This window comes from Lutra lutra, chromosome 2 (genome assembly GCF_902655055.1).
Source record: "Lutra lutra chromosome 2, mLutLut1.2, whole genome shotgun sequence".
Classification (NCBI taxonomy): Eukaryota; Metazoa; Chordata; class Mammalia; order Carnivora; family Mustelidae; genus Lutra; species Lutra lutra.
In genome coordinates, this window is record NC_062279.1 from 207,451,983 (window position 1) to 207,472,218 (window position 20,236).

A 20,236-nucleotide genomic window follows, 5' to 3' on the forward strand; every position below is an offset into this window, starting at 1 on the left:
TACATGTAGACATACATATATACATGTAGACATATGTATGTACGTATGTGTATATATCCTGGCAGTTGTGAAGTCTCAGTTTTAAGGGAAAAAACAAAAAGCAAAAAAAGATACACAGTTAACTCACCAAATAAATGTCATAACTCAGAATAGTAATTCAGAATAAAAATGTAAGTAGATAAATGTTACATCTATTTAGAAATTATGAATGTAACATATACAGCATCCTAGCCTAGGCTTCACAGCTGCTACTGTAGAGCTAAGGGCAATCCTAGTCTTCCTCCAAGAATCACTGGAACAATTCTCAGATAAAGAACACCAAAGTGGCTGACCTGGAGTTCTATTTTCTTTTTTTTTTAAGATTTTTATTTACTTATTTGAGAAAGAAAGCCAAGACAGAGGGAGGGCAGAGGGAGATGGAGACTTCTCATTGAGCGGGGAGCCCAACAGAGGGCTCAATCCCAGGACTCTGAGATCATGACCTGAGCTGAAGTCAGACACTTAACCCACTGAACCACCCAGGCGCCCGTGACCCGGAGCTCTGACTCAGCATTATTTTTAGAGACTCACCTCTGAAACACTGTTGCTGAGGCCTAAAGAAAACTCATTAATTAAATCCTTAGTGTTAGTTCATGAAGTAGCTGGTCTGTCATCCAAGTCACCATCATCACAAACAACCCAATAAATAATTCTCACTCAATCCTAAAGTCTAAAATTAGGAAATATTTTGTGGATTTTTCCTAAAACTCTCAAAAGCAATTACAGGCATACCTCAGAGATACTGCGGGTTCGGTTCCAGACACAACAATAAAGCAAACAGCGTATAATAAATGAGGCAAATGAATGTTTTGGTTTCCCAGTGCATGTTAAGTATTAATGTTTACACTATACTGTAGTCCATTAAGTGTGCAATAGCCTTAGGTCTAAAAAAAACCAATGTACATACCTTAATTAAAAAATACTTTATTTCTAAAAATTTCTAAGCATCATCTGAGCTTTTAGCAAGTGGTAATCACTGATCACAGACCATCATAACAAATAATAATAATGAAAAAGTTTGAAATATTGCAAGAATTACCAAGATGTGACACAAAGACACAAAGTGAGCAAATGCCGTTGGAAAAATGACGCTGATAGACTTGCTCAGTGCAGAGTTGCCACAAACCTTCAATTTGTAAAAATAACACAGTATCTGCGCAATAAAGCAGAGTTCAATAAAACAGGGTATGCCTGTAAACATACATACGTTCATATGTATACATTTTAATATTTTAGCTTAAGCACATGGAGATAGTCAAAAAGGACAAAAAAGAATAAATTGCTAAAAAAAGAAGTATTAGCAGAATTAATATACCTGGCTTTTTTACTATGGAAAAAACAAAACAAAACAAAAAACCAAAGTGCAAGCTTGATAGCTAAGTTCTTCCAACTCTACTTGGCTTTCATAATAAACAATAAAATTCCATAATTTCCAGAGAATATTTGGATGACTAGGAGGTTGTATCATAAAGGAGCAATTTCAGATTTGAGAAAAGAAACAAAAACAGTTTCACGCTGAATTGGCAGAAACACACATTTGAAGTCATTAGGTATTGTGGATCAGTTGTGCTAACAGCTGTTATTAACATCAGCTCAGTTCCAGCTTTCTGCAAATTGCCATTACCAGAGCATTTAAATATTTAATTTAAAGGAGGAGTAAGAAAAAAAAAAAAATCTATGTAAAATCCCTATCCTGGCTTAAAATAACATTAGTTACAAAGATTTGCTCTGTAATTCAGATGCACACATAATTTCAATAATTCCATTTATTTTCCCCAGGTAAGGGTATTTTTTTAAGGAAATACTTTCCAAGTTTAAATAGGCATGATTTAAAAATAGATTATGTTTCCTATTTTCCCGAAGTTTAAATAAGATCAGATTTGAGAGAGCTTAATGATGCTTAATTCTCGATTCAATTTTTATTGTGTATCTTTATGTATTGTCTCCCCTTTGTAATGTTCACATTTACTTTCTCATTTTTTTCTCATCCCCATTCCATCTCATTTGATGGAATACCACATGCAATGTAGCTAAAACTGTCCAAAGCTAAAATGCACCCCAGTTTATTAAAAGTGGATGAGTCCTTTTCATAAATTTTCTGAAACTGAAAAGGACTGGCAATGTAATTTCACATATTAAGAATTAGTAAGTCTTGAAATTTGAAATGTGAGTTACTCAGGAATGTGCATGAGTCCTTGGCTTTCTTGACCATAAATTGCATTATTCCTTTTAACTCAGGACTACTTCAGGAGCTCGTGGGTATGCTTTTCTTTAGAAAGAGATCGCAATCTACAATACACTGGAAAATCTGGCATAATTCCTAGTGTTTTCAGAAAAACATTATTCATTTAAGGCTCACTAACATATCCTTATCTCACTGTCATTTGGTAATTTAAATGTGTAGATTTCAAAATGGAATTAAATTTATTATTCTGAATATAAAGTAGTGCACACTCATTGTCAAAAGAGGAAAAAATAGGGAAATACATAGCACAAATTGAAAATTATTCCCTCCAGAGAAAAACTGCTAACATTTTGTAGTATAGCTTGTCAAACCTTTTTTCCGCTTGGTTATAGGTTTTATACACACATTTTGGAATGAGGTGAAATAAATTAAAAATAAGTTGGGAAGGGCGGTATTTAGATGTCCGTATATAACTCTTGTATTTACAAGTTTTTCATGCACGTTAGATTATCTAATCTAGTACTTCCCCACCCCTCCAGCCTAGAATGACACAACAAAGGGGAAGCAGGCGGGAAATCACCTTCGCACCTTGCTTGACCAACAAGAGCTAGCCTAGCCACATGCTCCGGGACTGTTTGATACTCTCAATCACCCACATGCGAACGCATACGCACTATCTTCTCCGAGAGACAAATGTGATAGCTTCTAGCACCTGCTTTTTCCCGTGGCTTGTCAGCAGTGGGGTACCAGTCTCAGAGAATATTTCAGCAATAAAGTGCATGCTATTTTAGGGAAAATGTGATTTATCTTAAGATCTAATGTGGTCAAGAAAGTGAGAATCACTATCAGATGACTTGAATAACCACTTTGGGAAATGACAACCATGTGAAATAGGTCTGAGCTCCTTCAGAAGAACACTGAAATTTATTCCGAAAAGGGGAAACTCTCCTTGGGAATCTGAATTTTACTGAAATGTAGAAAAAAGAGGATATTGCAACAGTTGTGAGGTGGTTAATTAGCTCACTGATTTTTGCTGGCAGTAAAAGGACAAAGCCCATATGATGGGAGAAGACATGGGAAGGGACGGCAGAACACGTGAAAGTCCTTCTTACCAAGAAGTAAAGGGTGATTATTAATAATTATATTATAATAATAAGAAGAAAGAGAAGCCAGGATCTGTGTTTAATGATAAAGTCAGCCTATCAATGAGAAAATTCTCCAGCTGTTCCTTGAGGTGGGATGCTGGTCTGTCCACGCTGTGGTTTAGGGTTGGCTCAGTGCTGGCAGTAAGTGCTTATTATTAATTAATCCATCACTTTGAAAACTGTTCCTGTGGTGGTAAGAAGACCTCGTTTCATCTTTAAAATACAATATTAAAGTTCAATTTTAATCCATACTTTGAGCCAGTCTACAAGTTCAATATATTCTAAAATGACATTTAGAATTAATTATGATTGTTCGTAAGTGCTAACTAAAAGCTATTTAAGAAATGCCTTAAATGTGCTTCCTTTACATCTGTGATAAGGTCATACCCACACCACCGAATATTTTAATATTTTTATCCCTAAATAGCACGCAACTATTGGATCTTTTCAAAGACAAGCACTGTTGCTACTCCAAGTGCCAGCTTCTACAAAGTTGATAATGTCTGCAGTAATTTTTTCCAAAATAGTGAGAAAAACCCTAACTCTGTTTTGCCCTTTAGAGTTCAAACATCTTATCAATGCATTTCTTTGACTAATGAGGTCACTTCTTCTTGAACCGTTCTGAAATGGCCAGGATGCTTCCACAGAAAAAAAAAAATTATCCAAAAAAGACCCAGTGTTAAATAAAATTGAATGGTATTATTAAATTCTGAAAAGCACAGTTTCCATGGCTTAATAGTTCTAGAATTACACATTCCAGATTAGCAGCTTTTTTTTTTTTTTAAAGGTACCAACCTCCATTCTTTTAATTCCTCCAACCCCTCGACCGCCATAGTAAGAGGCGTCCACAGTGGGCCATTTCTTGGTAGGCAGAGGTTCCTCTTCCTCCTACGGAGATGCAAGTTTTTAAAAGTGGGTTTAATTAATTTCTTAAAATGCTGTTTAGTCAGAATGAACACACATTTAAACACTTTTCTGAATAATGCCATTGATAAGGAAGAAATGGAGTAACCATTATATATGTGGCGTCTGGGTCCACTTGGGCTTACATGCATAAATTTCAAGTGGAGTTCAACAGAATGGAAGGTTCCTGCCCTTCCGATTTTAGGAATCTCCCTTAACTCACCAGACTACCCAAAGTTGTTCCTTAACTATGAGCAGCGCCATTTGTTTTTTCCCAATTTTATTTGTTACTTCAAACTTAAAAAGGTAAGACATTAAACTTCAGACAGCTTTCAAAAATCATTTAAAGCAGCAACATAAACATTAAGTTAAATGGCGAAATTGGTACTAAAAAGATAGGCAGTTGGGAAGTTTCGAAAGTGCACTACTTCCATATTTCACATTGCTAACACAATTTTGGCTAACAAATAGAGTGATATAAAAGTAATGACCATTTTGAAGAAAGGATGAACACCTTTAAACTCCCTAACTTTTTATAAATAAAGTAAATAACATCAGGACCACTGATATACTGACAAAGTAAAGTATATCTCTGCGCACTACGGAGTCTCACGGCCGGTCTATATTTATCTGTCTCTGAAGGTCCTATCCCTCTAGGATATGCAAGAAAACACAAGAAGATGAAAAATGCCAATTAATTTCCATAAATTCAAAAGTCGGTACATAGGTATCGTAGTTATCCAGCAACAAGATAACTGATAAACTCGGGGATGATATCCAAGTATAGAAAAAAATCCACATCACTCATTAGGTGCTAATTTACCTCTTTTGGTGCAGGAGGTGGTGGTGGAGGAGGATCCTTGATAACCTGTCGGGGGGGGGGAAAAAAAGGTAAAAACTTTGGTGGCATGGCAAGGAGACAGCAAAGACGTGTAAAAATAACTGGATTAGTAACACACTGTGGTAGCCAAAGCTGTCCCCAGTGAACTTTGCCTTTCAATGGCTACGCCTCTTCCTTGGATTACAGGCTCACCTGTAACGAGATTCTGACTAACTAGCAGGAGGTAGATGTGGCACCATGTGACTTCTGCAGCTGGTCAAAAGAAGCTTTTCCACTTCCCTCACCACTTCCCTTGGGACACTCACCCTGGAGGCTGCTGTCATGCCAGAAGTCCACCCTGCGACCATCGGGTCGGGAGGAGGAAGAAACCCAGGATAACCTTATGGAAAGGCTGGGTAATGAGGAGTGCCTGGCCAGCTCCCCGCTATGTCAGCCATCCCAGCCGACGTGCCAAACATGGCTCTCTTGGACCTGGAGGCCTGTTGAGCTTTCAGATGACACCAGCCCCGCTGGCCCCAGCAATCACACGAGAGAACCCCAGGGAGAGGACCTCCTGCTGAGCCGGTCTCCACAGAACCATGATGACGCTAAATTGTCGAAAGCACTAGGTTGTGGAACCACCTGACAATTCACGAAACACCTTCATTCATTCATTTTATCTTCATGCCACAGATGTTCCTGCCTTCGGTTTTCAGGTGAGTAACAAGCGCAGAGATTGTCAAATACCTTGCACAAGGTTCACTAAACGGTTCCTCTAACGTCAAAATGCAAACATTTTCCACTAGATTATGATATGTCCCCTCAAACACAGCAGGAATTTTCTACTGAAATCCTCCTTCTAAGACTCATTGACTTTGTCATAAATTTACAATGCACAAGTTAACTTGCTTTGCAAGAGATGCAGGGAAATTAACCTACTCTCTTTCCCCACCTGTGAGTCTAGAAGCAAATCGACTTTTTAACCAAGATGCCCTTTCTATAAATCATTACTCAATATATTCTTTCATGGAATTGTATATGGCTGATTCTTTATATGAGAGGAATGAAGTCTGAGATCAAATCTAAGTGACCTCTACCAGTACTGGGGTAGCTTAACCTTTCACACCATCATGATATAAAACTATTAATCAGGGGTGCTTGTGTGGTTCAGTTAAACATCCGACTTGATTTCAGCTCAGGTCATTAGGTTAGGTTTGTGGGCCTTGGGCTCTGTGCTGGACATGAAGCCTGCTTGAAATCTCTCTCCCTCTTCTCCCTCTGCCCTCCCCCCAACTAAAAAAAAAAAAAAAAAAAAGGTAAAAGAAAATTAATGGCCAAGTGCCAATGGCTCTGATAATTCAAGTACAAATCCAAGTCTCTAGCCTAAGAAAAAAAATTATTTGAAAATACGAACTGTTTCACTTTAAGGTCAAATGTTTCAATTATTTTTTTAAAATTTCAAAAGTTTAAAACTAGTAATTTTGAAACTGAGCATCATCAAAGAATTATTACTACTATTCAGGTATATTACTATAATCATGGATATGTTTTTATTTTTCATTTTTTAAAGATTATTTATATATTTATTAAAGATTTTATTTATTTATTTGACAGAGAGAGACACAGCAAGAGAGGGGCTACAGTAGAGAGAGTGGGAGAGGGAGAAGCATGCTTCCCGTGGAGCAGGGAGCCCAATGTGGGACTTAATCCCAGAACTCTGGGATCATGACCTGAGCCAAAGGCAGATGCTTCAAGACTGAGCCACCCAGGTGCCCAGATTTTTTATTTATTTATTTATCTGACAGGCGGAGATCACAAGTAGGCAGAGAGGCAGGCAGAGAGAGAGAGAGAGGGGAAAGCAGGATTCCTGCTGAGCAGAGAGCCTGATGCGGGGCTCGATCCCAGGACACTGGGAATCATGACCTGAGCTGAAGACAGAGGCTTTAACCCATTGAGCCACCCAGGCGCCCCTTTATTTCTTATTTTTTAACTATATACATATATATAGTTATAGTTATAAAGTTATAGTTATATATATAGTTATATATAAAATATATACATATATACATATATATTTTAACATATAGTATAATACTGGTTTCAGGAGCAGAATTTAGTGATTCATTGCTTACATATAACACCTGGTGCTCACACCAAGTGCCCTCCTTAATACCTGTCACCTAATTAGCCCATTCCCCAACCTACCTCCTTTCCAACAACCCTCAGTTTGTTCTCTGTATTTAGGAATCTCTTATGGTTTGCCTCCCTCTCTGTTTTTAATCTTAATTTCCATCCCTTCCTCTATGTTCATCCATTTTATTTCTTAATTCTACATATAAGTGAAATCATATGAATTTGTCTTTCTTTGACTGACTTATTTTCCCTTAGCATAATGCATTCTAGTTCCATCCACATTGTTGCAAATGGCAAGATTTCATTCTTTTTGATGGGTAATATTCCTGTGTGTGTGTGTGTGTGTGTGTGTGTGTGTGTGTGTGTGTGTGTGTGTGTATTTATGGGTTCTTTATTCTGTTCTATTGATTTATGTGTCTGTTTTGTGCCATACTGTCTTGATGATTATAGCTTAAGTTCAGGAACTGTGATGCCTCCGCTTTGCTTTTTTTTTTTCATATCACTTTGGCTACTCAGGGTCTTTTCTGGTTCCATACAAATTTTAGAATTACTTGTTCTAGCTCTGTGGGAAAAAAAAGGTGGTGTTTTTTCATAGGGATTGCTTTGAATATGTAGATTGCTTTGAGTAGTATAGACATTTTAACAATATTTGTTCTTCCGATCTAAGAATGTGGAATGTTTTTTCATTTCTTTGTGTCCTCAGTTTCTTTCAAAGTGTTCTATAGTTTTCAACATACAGGTCTTCTACCTCTTTGGTTAGGTTTATTCCTAGGTATCTTGTGATTTTTGGTGCAGTTGCAAATGGGATCAATTCCTTGATTTCTCTATTGCTGCTTCATTATTTGTATATAGAAATGCAACAAATTTCATTACATTGATTTTATATCCTACAACTTTGCTGAATTCATGTATCACTTCTAGCAATTTTTTGATGGAAACTTTCAGGTTTTCTAAATAGAGTATCATGTCACCTGCAAATAATAGTGAAAGTTTGACTTCTTCCTTGCCAATTTGGATGCCTTTTATTTCTTTTTATTGTGTGATTGCTGAGGCAAGGACTTTCACTATTACACTGAATAACAGTGGTGAGAGTGGACATCCCTGTTGTGTTCCTGACCTTAGTGGAGAAGCTCTCAGTTTTCCCCAATCAGGATGATATTAGATGTGGATCTTTTGTATATGGCCTTTATGATGTTGAGGTATGTTCCTTCTATCCCTACATTCTTAAGGGTTTTATCATGAAAAGATCCTGTATTTTGTCAAATGCTTTTTCTGCATCTCTTGAGTGGATCAAATGGTTTTCATCCCTTTATTAATGTGGTGTATCATGTTGTTTGACTTGTGGATACTGAACCACCTCTGCAGTCCAGGAATAAATCCCACTTGATCATGGTGAATAATCTTTTTAATGTACTGTTGGATTTGATTAGTTAATATCTTGAAAACTTTTGCAACCATGTTCACCAGGGATATTGGTCTGTAATTCTTTTTGGTGGGGTCTTTGTCTGGTTTTGGAATCAAGGTAATGCTGGCCCCATAGAATGAATATGGAAGTTTTCCTTCCATTTCTATTTTTTGGAACAGCTTCAGAAGAAAAGGTATTAATTTTTTAAATGTTTGGTAGAATTCCCCCTGGGAAGTCCTCTGGCCCTGGGCTCTCTTCTATTGGGAGATTTTTGATTACTGCTTCAATTTCTTTGCTGGTTATGGGTCTGCTCAGATTTTCTATTTCTTCCTGTTTCAGGTTGATAGTTTATATGTTTCTAGGAATTTATCCATTTCTTCCAGATTGCCCAATTTGTTGCCATATAATTGCGTATAATATTCTCTTATAATTGTATTTCTGTGGTGTTGGTTGTGATCTCTCCTCTTTCAATCATGATTTTATTTATTTGGGTCCTTTCTCTTTTCTTTTTTGTAAGTCTGCTTAGGGGGTTATTAACTTTGTTAATTCTTTCAAAGAACCAGCTCCAAGTTTCACTGATCTGTTTTGCTGTTGGTTTTGTTTTGTTTTGTTTTCCTACAGCATTTATTTCTGCTCTAATCTTAATTCTTTTCCTTCTTCTGCTGGTTTCAGGTTTTATTTGATGTTCTTTTTCCAGCTCCTTTAGGTATAAGGTTGGGTTGTGACATTTGAGACTTCTTGATTCCTGAGTATATTGCTATATACTTCCCTCTTGTGACTGCCTTTGCTGCATTCCAAAGGTTTTAGACTGCTGTGTTTTCACTTTCATTTGATTCCATGTATTTTTTTTTTTTTTACACTTCTTTAATTTCCTGGTTGACCCATTCATCCTTTGGTAAGATGTTCTTTAACCTCCAATGTATTTGTGGTCTCTCCAAATTTCTTCTTGTGGTTGACTTCAAGTTTCATAGCATTGTCATCTGAAAGTATTCATGGTATGATCTCAACTTTTTGTATTGGTTGAGACCTGATGTGCCCCAGTATGCAATCTGTTCTATAGACTATTCCATATGCCCTCAGAAAGAATGTATATTCTGCTGTTTTAGGATAAAATGTTCTGAATATGTCTGTTAAGTCCATCTGGTCCAGTGCATCATTCAAAGCCATTGTTTCCTTGTTGATCTTCTGCTTATATTATCTGTCCATTGCTGTAAGTGGGGTGTTAAAGTCCCCTACTGTTATTGTATTATCAATGAGTTTCTTTGAGTTTGTTATTAATTTATTTATATATCTGGCTGCTCCCAAGTTGGGGGCATAAATATTTACAATTGTTAGATCGTCTTGTTGGATAAACACCTTTCTTATGATATAGTGTCTTCTTCATCTCTTATTATAGTCTTTATTTTTTTTTAAGATTTTATTTATTTGACAGAGAGAGATCACAAACAGGCAGAGAAGCAGGCAGAGAGAGAGAGAGGAGGAAGCAGGCTCCCTGCTGAGCAGAGAGCCCGATGCGGGGCTCGATCCCAGGACTCTGAGATCATGACCTGAGCCGAAGGCAGCGGCTTAACCCGCTGAGCCACCCAGGCACCCCTACAGTCTTTAGTTTAAAGTCTAGTTTGTCTGATTAAGTATGGCTACTCCAGCTTTCTCCTGGTGTCCGTTAGCATGCCAGAAGGTTCTCCACCCCATTGTATTCAACCTGAAGATGTCTTTGGGTCTAAAACGAGTCTCTTGTAAGTTGCTTATCAATGGGTCTGTTTTTTTTTTTTTTAAACCCATTCTGATACTCTATGTCTTTTAAAGAGGACTGAGTCCATTTACATTCAGAGTCATTATTAATAGGTACAAATTTAGTTCCATTGTATTACCTGTAAAGTCACTATTCTGTAGATTATCTCTGTTCCTTTCTAGTCTTTGTTGCTTTTGGTCTCTCCTTGCAATGGATATTGTTTGTAAAAGACTGCTTATTTTTTAAATTATATACTTCTGATATTTCACTAAAATAATCTGGGGTAGGTTAAGAGGAGAGGATTATAGATGAAATAAGATCAGCCACAAATTAAAATCACTGAAGCTGAATGAAAGAAACAGGAGGGAATTCATTATTTTAGACTTTCTCTTTGTATGTTTCAAATATTCCACAGTGAAAAGTTTTTAAAAAGTAATGTTATTTATAAAGCTTAGAGAACTCTTAATTTTCTTTATGTATAAAATCTTCATTGTTCAAATTTTAGTTTGCCTCTAAATCTCAAATAGATATAATCTCTACAAAGACGTGACTAGACATCTAGTCATTTGTTAGACTAGACGTTCAGACATTTAGCTAGACTGAACCTCTAACTCATTCAAAAATTTGAATGCTACAAAAAATGCAGCTATTTCTATTCAGCCTTTTTAATTAATTCAATTTTATTTTACCAATAAACATAAAATGTCCCTTCTTTTTAGTAATTTTAAAAGATAAAAACTCTGTGGATTTTTATAATTAGCCCAGAAATAAATGCCAGTGGAGGCTTAAGATTAAAATAATGTTGTAGTAAAATAAAATAAAGTTAAGATGATCAAGCTACAGGTACATTTCCTTTATAGAAAGGAAGCACCTCATATCATTATTAAACCTCACATCCGGGTCGCCTGGGTGGCTCAGTGGGTTAAGCCTCTGCCTTCGGCTCTGGTCATGATCTCAGGGTCCTGGGATCGAGCCCCACATAGGGATCTCTGCTCAGCGGGGAGCCTGCTTTCTCCTCTCTCTCTGCCTGCCTCTCTGCCTGCTTGTGATCTCTGTCTGTCAAATAAATAAATAAATAAAATCTTAAAAAAAAAAACAAAACCTCACATCCAAACTCAGTCAGTGACAACCAGAAATATCAGTATTTCACACTCAAAGGGATCAAAAGTGCCAACTCTTCTTCCTTGTTTCTTTCAAACTAAATTACTCCTTCTAGTTGCAGTCTCAAAATTTTCACATAATCCATGATTTCTTCTTCAGTTCTAAATGACTTTACCAAATCATTTACCATGTCCAACAGATTTTTTTGAAATATTTCTCTCCCTCTCTCTCTCTCTCCCCCCCTCACCTTCCCACCCTTATGAAATATTTCTCTCTCTGTATCCCTCACCTTCCCACCCCAGGACTTCCCTTAGTCTTCCCAATGTGGATAAGATTTCCTTCATAGGCATAAATGCCTATTGGTTGCCTAGCATCTATCAGAGTTGATAATTTTATCTTGACCCATAAAAGTGTAATTTCCAAGAGAGGAAATTTATGTCTGCTTTGTTGTTCACTGTATTTCCAGGACTTAGTAAAGTGTCTGGCACAAAATAGATTTTCTGTTTTGTAAGGAAGGAATATAGGGAAGTTAGGAGGAAAGAAAAAGGATGGAGGTGGGAAAGGGAGAAAAAAAGGAGGGAGAAAGGAACAAAGAGAGGGAGGGAAGAAGGAAGGTGGGAAGGAAGGGAAGGAAGAACAAAGGAAGAAGGAAGGAACCTCTGCATTCTATTACCACCTAAAATTATAAACTCATAATTCTCTGGACCTTAAAAATATCTAGTACAACATTTTTCAACTTCTCCAATTCACATTCAACCAAAACTTCAATATTTTGAAAATTTCTCACCACGTTGTAGTCCGACTATGTTTGAATTCCTGTAATAAAGAGAAATTCACTACCTCACAAAGCAATTCATTCCACTGGCAAGGAATCCACATCATTTGAAAGATTTTTTCCCCCCAAAGAAGCCAAAGCCTCCCTCTCTGTAGTTTCTACTCTTTAGTCCTGATCCTAGAATATGGAAGCACACACACATATATACACACAGCTAATCTTTCTTCCAGAAGAGAGCAGTTCCTATTTTTGAATGCTAGAATAAAATAACCATGTATCTACTTAGCCCTACTCATCACAACTAACATCACAACTACTTCTCATGCAATGGTCCTGAGTTATTTGGTGATCTTGGGCCATTGCTTTAGTACATATTCATTCGATCAATATCTCCAAGTGGGGTTGCCAGAACCAATAATAGCATTTTAAGTGTAGCCAAGCCATTATAAATAGATGTATGGTACTCAGACCAAACAGATGCACCCCATCAGTCTTTACTTATGCTCTGTGCGTCTGAATTAATAACACAGTGATAACACTGATATTTGATAATTACCATAGCTTTTTGGCACAATGTCTACGTGTTCTATTTACATAAATTAGACATTTATCTTATTTTTCTATCTCTAATTCCATCCCTCATTCTAACCTGTGTAACCAGGTATATTTTCCTAACAGAAGCCTAATTGTTTCTCTGGTCAAAATAGATCAATGGGTCCAATGACCACAAGTGAAATCTATGAATTACTGACTTTTATTAGAAGATCCTTACAAATCATGCTTCTACTCTTAGTTTTGCAAATCACTTTAAAAAGCTCTCTGGAGTTCCTTCACTAGAAAAAGACCAAGGTACATCCTTCATTTCACCAAGTCTGAGTACAGTGTATCTGAGTTCATTTTCACTTTCTTGTGAGGATTTCAAATTTACTCTGCTTATTACCTGTACATCTTGTACTAATACATATTTCTGAGATATATACAGTATCCCCAACCTGGTTCTATGTTATATCCTCCTGAAAATTATTGAACATCCTCCTCCATGACTCATCCTTTTTTATGTCATACTTGTCATACTCTTTATCCTGCATAGCATTTGTTTTAGCATGATATGAGCAAATTGTTTCAATTTAAAATCCTCATATGACATGGGGCACCTGGTTGGCTCAGTTGGTTAAGCACATGACTCTTGATCTCGGCCTAGGTCTTGATCTCAGGGTCATGAATTCAAGCCTCACACTGGCTTCCATGTTGGGCATGGAGCCTACTTAAAAATGAAATATAAAATAAAATAAAATAAAATAAAATCTTATATGACCACTGCTGACAAACTCACAACAGAATAACAGGATAATAAGAGACACTTTGCATTTTTTCCCTTTACTAGAGACCCTTTACCTGGTATCATAAGCCACAACCTTATACAGCTCATAGAAATGCCTTCCTATGATGCAGTTCTGACCTCACACCCTATCTACAAATATCCCTTTATATGGATCTCTAGTCTAGAAATAGTAAAGATCCCTTTGCTTGCCCTAAATAAGATGGCCATTTCCATGTTAAATCCCATCCAGTCTTCCTACTGGTCTATCTGGAAGCTTGAAAACTTCTAAAAATAAATTGCTAAAATAAAATCTATCTAAAAATAAAAAATAAATTGCTACACAGTTGAGTCATTCATGCTTCATTAACTTGGGCTTATATGTTTATTTGGAAATTTTTTAAATTATCTCTTAAGAGTGTAGATTTCTTAAGGGCAATAATCATTTCTCCTTCTTTATAAGTATCACCAGTGCCTAATAAAGTGCTCAGAAAATAATGTACTAAAATATGATTGAAAGTGACCTGAAGGAACTGGCTGAGAATGTTCACAAGGGCTCACAATCAACCTCTTAAATTAAAAGAAAAATACTGAGGGAAAAAAATATAAATGATAAACAGATAGACACAGGTTCCCATGAAACTAAAATATTGCTAGTTTCAAAGAAAATGAAGCATCAAATTTCTCTTTCAACCAATAAAATCAGAGAACTAATTAACTCAATGGCAGATGGGAAGACATAAGACATCCTAAGTTTCTTCATCTAGGAAACTTTGATTAATTGTAGGTCATTTCCAATATGAAAATTCTGATAGAACATTTAAAAAAATACATACCACAACTTTTCCACTAGGCTTTTTGCTTCTGTGCTTTTCCATAATTAAGCAGGCCATGTATCAGTATACATTTGTATTCACCTTGTTCCAGAAAAGAACATTAAGGTTTGTTTTCCCCAATAATGTGTAATTCATCTTATGTATGTCTAAATGAGTGACTTATTATGAGTTTAAGTTGACTTTGAAATTCTAGCAATTACATTTTCCACATTGTTAAAATGGAATACAGCCATCAAAACTCTACTTAAATCAAATTTTGATCTAGTAAATTAAGGGATACAATCACCACCACAACAGCTAAGGCTGAACCTTCAGAAACCAACCCAGAGCTAAGGCTCATCTCTGTGCTGCTACTATTGACAGTGATCACCCTTTATTGGTGCTGCTATATGTCATACACTCTAAATTTCTCTTATTCTCCTAACCGCCCTGTGAAGTTCCTATACTTATCCCCATTTTAAATATCAGGAGAGGGAGACTCTAATTTCAAAAACTTGCCCTAGGGTACACAAAGAGAAATCAGAAGTAGGACTGAAATGCAGGACTCAGGTCCATCCATCTCCAAACTCTTAAGTTGACTTCTTCTGCCAAATGACAGCCTTTTAAAAATACAGTTGGAACTGCAAAGGGAAAGGGTGCAAAAGAAATGGATAGATGGATGGATGGGTGGATGGATGAAGTAGTAGGTAGGAAGAGAGATAGGTAGGTCGGTAGGTAGAGAGACAGATAGACTGAGTTTAATTTAAACCTTATAGTAACTATGAAAGATAGAGATTATCATTCCCACTTTATAGAGACATAACTTGTTAATTAATATGCCCAACATCACTGACCTAGAAATGTTGGAACAGGAAATAAAATGATTTTTATGTGATGTTTCAAAATGTTCCCTCTCGCCACTCTGCTACAGGGCCTCATAAGGAACAAAAGAGGGTGAAAATAATCTGAAGCCATTTGGCTCAAAAGTCAAAATGGAAAAAAATCTGTGTCAAACTGATATCCCTCCATTTCAGCAAAACCAGTGCAGGAGAAAAAGGAAACCTTACTGTCAGTGTAAATACATTAAAAATAACAGTCATGAGAATCCCATTCTTGTACTAAATAGTGCAAGAACACATCCATTTCAGAAAAGGATGTATTCATATGCACCATATTTTATGAGAATTTGCAGATTTTAAAAGGCATAATATTGCCTAGTTGCCAGGATTTTTTCCACTTAGCATCCTTGAGTTCTGTATTGAAGATTCTGGAAAACACTTTCACCACTTTATGAACCATATGTAGAGTTTGATTCTCCTCCAATTTTTTTTTTTTTTCATTTGTTATTATCATCATCAAGGAGGATTACATCTCATCTACTTAGCTGCTAGAATGAAGATTTCAGTTTGGAGGAGAGCCGATTTCTTTAAAAAAAAAAAAAAGTTAGCTGCTTCAGGCAACAGTCCTTTTGATCTGCTCATTAACACTTTTCAAATGTTCGAGTGATGTGGGCATTCTTTGCGCTAGAAAATGTCAGCACCGGAGCCTGCAGCCAGCTTGATGCAATCGTATGTTCCAATATTCAGAAAAGAGTGAAAAGAACTGTCAACAGTGGCCGCCTTGGATGCAAAAAGAGATACGATAGCACGCCTGTAGATCAAGTCGCGCTTCGGGACTGATGCTTGCCGGTGACAGAAACAAATGCCCAATTTATCAGCAATGTCATCTACGCGGCTTAGAGCCCACAACAATGGAGAAGTCGCTCTCAGTGTTCAGGAAAATTGGTCTGAAATAGATGGGGGCCTTCCTTCCCTTCTCCCTCCTCTTTCTGATAAGATCACAGAGCAAGTGCAGAAACACCAAGTTCTATTACACTGCTATTTGCGAAGCTTTTTCCTGCATCTCTTCAAGTTAGATGCCTTCATCATCCAGATCAAACTATGATCTGAGCCATCGCACCCACTCTCTCCTTTCCTCCTTGACAGACTCATCAGTGATCAAAGATTCCTACTTTGCACAAATAAATAACCAGTGGGAGGTCCAGACGATAGATAGGATTTAAAATGCCAAACGGGGACCGGGAAGAACAGTGCGAGAGTGTGTTTGGACAAGAGCTAAGGAAAGGTGCTGCTGTCACAGCAGATACACTAGACCAGGAAGAGTTGGACACCCCGTTTTGCAAATGATGTTCTGTTGGAAAACATCACCATGGAAGCAATAAGCACTAACATCACACTCTATTTCAAGGAGGCAACCAAACATAAATCATTTTAATTAATGGTGCAAGGAAGGCATATTAAAATTTAAATTACTTCTGTTTTATTGTGCATTCCAAAAAAAAAAAAAAAAAGAAAAAATCAGGCTACTCTCAAAGTAACTCAATAAAGGCACCCAGAGCCCTCCTGGACAATAAAAAACAAGTGCAATATGGAAGGGTTATTACTATTTAGAAAGAACAGCACAGCTGTTGCTGGCTAAGAAAACGATTTCATGGAGCTCCAGGCAGATACAACCTCATCATGAAAGCTCAACTTACTTATAAGCAAATTGAGCTTTAAAGGGATAACTTTTCAAAATGGTTTTTTAAATTAAGATTTATGAGACCTTTATGTAATGTCTTCAATGCACCGAGGTAAAAGGCGCTTGCAATTTCCCCCTGAGGGTGGAGAACTCTGGCCAAGGACATGAGAGCAGAGTGAACATTTATCATTTCCAGCATATTTGGATATTTATCTGTGGCTATATAACACACTCTAATTGACAACACTCCAGAAAGCCTTTGTTTGCCACCTCATTAGCCTTACATCTGTAATTCTGCAGAGTGTCTGGTGATGCCGAATGATACAACCGTAGGACTGTCATTTCTGTCATCCTGATAGTAAAACAAATCTGCCATCAGCTCAGCATATCTTCCAAGCTAAACAGTGATGAAAACATCCATATTTGCTAATGTTTCACTCGTGATTCGGGACATGGTAAGTTTTTTTTAACCTCTCCTGTCCCCATTTTTAATTTAAGGAAAAAGGAAGGACGCAGCTGACGTCTTTGTTAGAGACAAGCAGCTGTAGAGGACGGATGCGAGGATCCTTGGTGAACAGGACACAGACTCTGCAACAGATGGTAAGAAATAACTTCACACAAAAATGAGAAGTTTTCCCTCAAGGAATAGTTTGCAAACTCAACACACTCTGTAATTCACTAATGATGGTGCCTAAAAATGTCCGCTGTGCACGAGGGCGCTTGCACCGAGATTACTACTGGAAAAGTCTTCCGGCTATCATTGGTTAGGTTTCTTTTGTCATGGAAAGAGCGCGTGCACAGAAGAAACTACTTTGCCACATTTTAAATGATGTTGTCTCTCTCTTTTATCCTTGAAAATATGCATTAAAATGAACCAAAGGAGTTAAAATTTTTAAGTAGTCTCAGATGAAAAGCATCCCCTGTGGCCTGATTTCCAATTGCAGGGCTTTTTCCTTAACCTTTTTTATGCTCTGCCCCTCTCTGGCTCCAGCAAACCTACAGATCCCCTCCCAGATTAATTAAGCTAAATTAAAATACAAAGGATTTTAAGGAATCCAATTATATTGCAATATAATTATCTGATCTGTAAAAAAAAAAAAAATCCCACAAAAGTTATATAGATATAGATATAGAAATTAATGCTATGTTATGAATAGTCCATTAAATAATAAGAATTACTACATTAAATAATGGAACTACTCTAACTTTTGAAGTTATGATACTTGTAGAAGATATTTCAAAAATATCTGAAGATATAGGATATCTGTGATTACTATAGCTGACAAAGTCTCCAGAACTGTCAATACTTTTGTGGATAGTGGTCTACATTCATAAATGAAGAAAATAAATTTCAGTTGGAAGTAAAAATAAGGATTTTTTTTTTTTCCCCACCTAAGTTCACAAAATCCTCAGGTTTGAAATCCCTGCCGGATACATGGAGAAGTAACCAGACAAGTTAAATTGCTTCTACTTCAGAATTTTATTACCATTACGGATCCTTACCTACTTGTCTCTTAGTTCCTATTGTAAAGAATGGCAAAGGCCACATTTCCTATTACAGATACATCATAAAGGATACCTTTTAAATAAAACCAGTAAAAATCATACAGAGAACTAAGGCTGTACCATTAATCCTCTCATGTAAAATGCTTCCCCATAGTTGACAGAATTTTTATTAAAACTGGCAACAAGGTAACCTATTTTGAAGTGGTCTTCCAGATAAAAATTCGTCAAGTGTTTCAATTTTAAGAATTGAGATAGTTCAAGGAGGTTAAGTGTTTACTGCGTGAGATGACTGGTTTACAATGAGGAGTAAAATAAAATACATAGAGTACTTGACTTTGTGAAACTATTAGACCATAAAGTGAGAGAAATGTTCAACAAATAATCACATAAATAATTGTTCAATCCTAATTCCCTTTTCTTTTTTTTTTTTTAATTGTTTTTTTTTTAAGATTTTATTTATTTATTTGACAGAGAACGATCACAAGTAGACTGAGAGGCAGGCAGAGAGAGAGAGAGAGAGGGAAGCAGGCTTCCTGCTGAGCAGAGAGCCTGATGCGGGACTCGATCCCAGGACCCTGAGATCATGACCTGAGCCGAAGGCAGCGGCCCAACCCACTGAGCCACCCAGGCGCCCCCTTAATTCCCTTTTCTAATCTGACAGAGAAACTCTTTGAGGATTTTGGTTAAAATTTTAGTATAAAATATGCTAGAGGGGATATTTATGACTTTGATATGTTTCTTGTTCCTGATCCCAAATTGGTACAGCAAATGAGGTCAATGGCATCGTTTCCGAGACAGAGTTACTTAGTTAAAATGTTCAAGTTCTTTGCTTTTCCTTGCAGAGTAAAAAGGTCACGTCCTAGCTTTCATGGGATTCAGTGGTTCAGTGTCTGAATCTGAATGGGACGGTAGACAAGCAGCCCCGGAGAAAGCTGTCCGTGGATCCCCTTGTCAAATGATTCTAACAACATACATGCCTTGACCACTTTCCACAATTAGAAGCCTATTTCTTCCAATATCTCCTTGCCACTCTGAAATAAGTAAATCCCACTCCAAATATAAAACATTATGTTAATTTATTTTATAGTCAAAACAAAACAGAAAGTAATTTTATTTTTTTATTTTTTTTAAAGATTTTATTTATTTATTTGACAGACAGAGATCACAATTAGGCAGAGAAGCAGGAAGAGAGAGAGAGAGGAAGGGAAGCAGGCTCCCTGCTGAGCAGAGAGCCTGATGTGGGGCTCGATCCCAGGACCCTGGGATCATGACCTGAGCCGAAGGCAGAGGCTTTAACCCACTGAGCCACCCAGGCGCCCCCAGAAAGTAATTTTAAGTTTAAAAAATGGATACTGATTTTTTAATAGCCTTTAACCATTGCTAACATTGTGAAGAGTAAGTCACTGTCTTCCATTTTACAACCTCTTAGACTCCATAGCCAATGAGTTGCTCTGAAAACGTATCACATAAGAACGGCCATAATCGATAGTCATAAGTAAGCAGTGATTCCCAACCCTGAGAAATATCAGAATTATCTAAGGACTGTATTGGTTTCCTAATGCTGCCGTAACAAATTACCACAATTTCGATGGCTTAACACAACAGAAACTTCTTACAGTTCTGGAAGTCAGGAGTCTGAACTGAGTTTTGTAAGGCTAAAATGAGGCATTAGACTAGCTGTTTCTTCCTTTTTTTTATTTTAAGATTTTATTTATTGATGGAGAGAGACAGCAAGAGAGGGACCACAAACAGGGAGTAGGGGAGGGAGAAGCAGGCTTCCCACTGAGCAGGCATCTGATGTGGGGCTTATGAGCCCCCACTAGCTGGTTCCTTCTACAG

The 20,236-nt window shown here is 37.0% G+C and overlaps 1 protein-coding gene across 2 annotated transcripts in view; it reads right to left on the reverse strand.

Annotated features, from left to right (window-relative positions):
* Positions 1–20,236, reverse strand: part of ANTXR2 (ANTXR cell adhesion molecule 2) — a 150,154-nt gene that overhangs the window by 56,751 nt on the left and 73,167 nt on the right. For both annotated transcript variants that reach the window (XM_047719646.1, XM_047719647.1), the window contains exons 13-14: positions 5,096–5,140; positions 4,165–4,257 (exon numbers count right to left, since the gene is read on the reverse strand). In XM_047719646.1, coding sequence (XP_047575602.1) covers positions 4,165–4,257; positions 5,096–5,140 — 138 coding nt within the window. The remainder of the gene's footprint in view (positions 1–4,164; positions 4,258–5,095; positions 5,141–20,236) is intronic.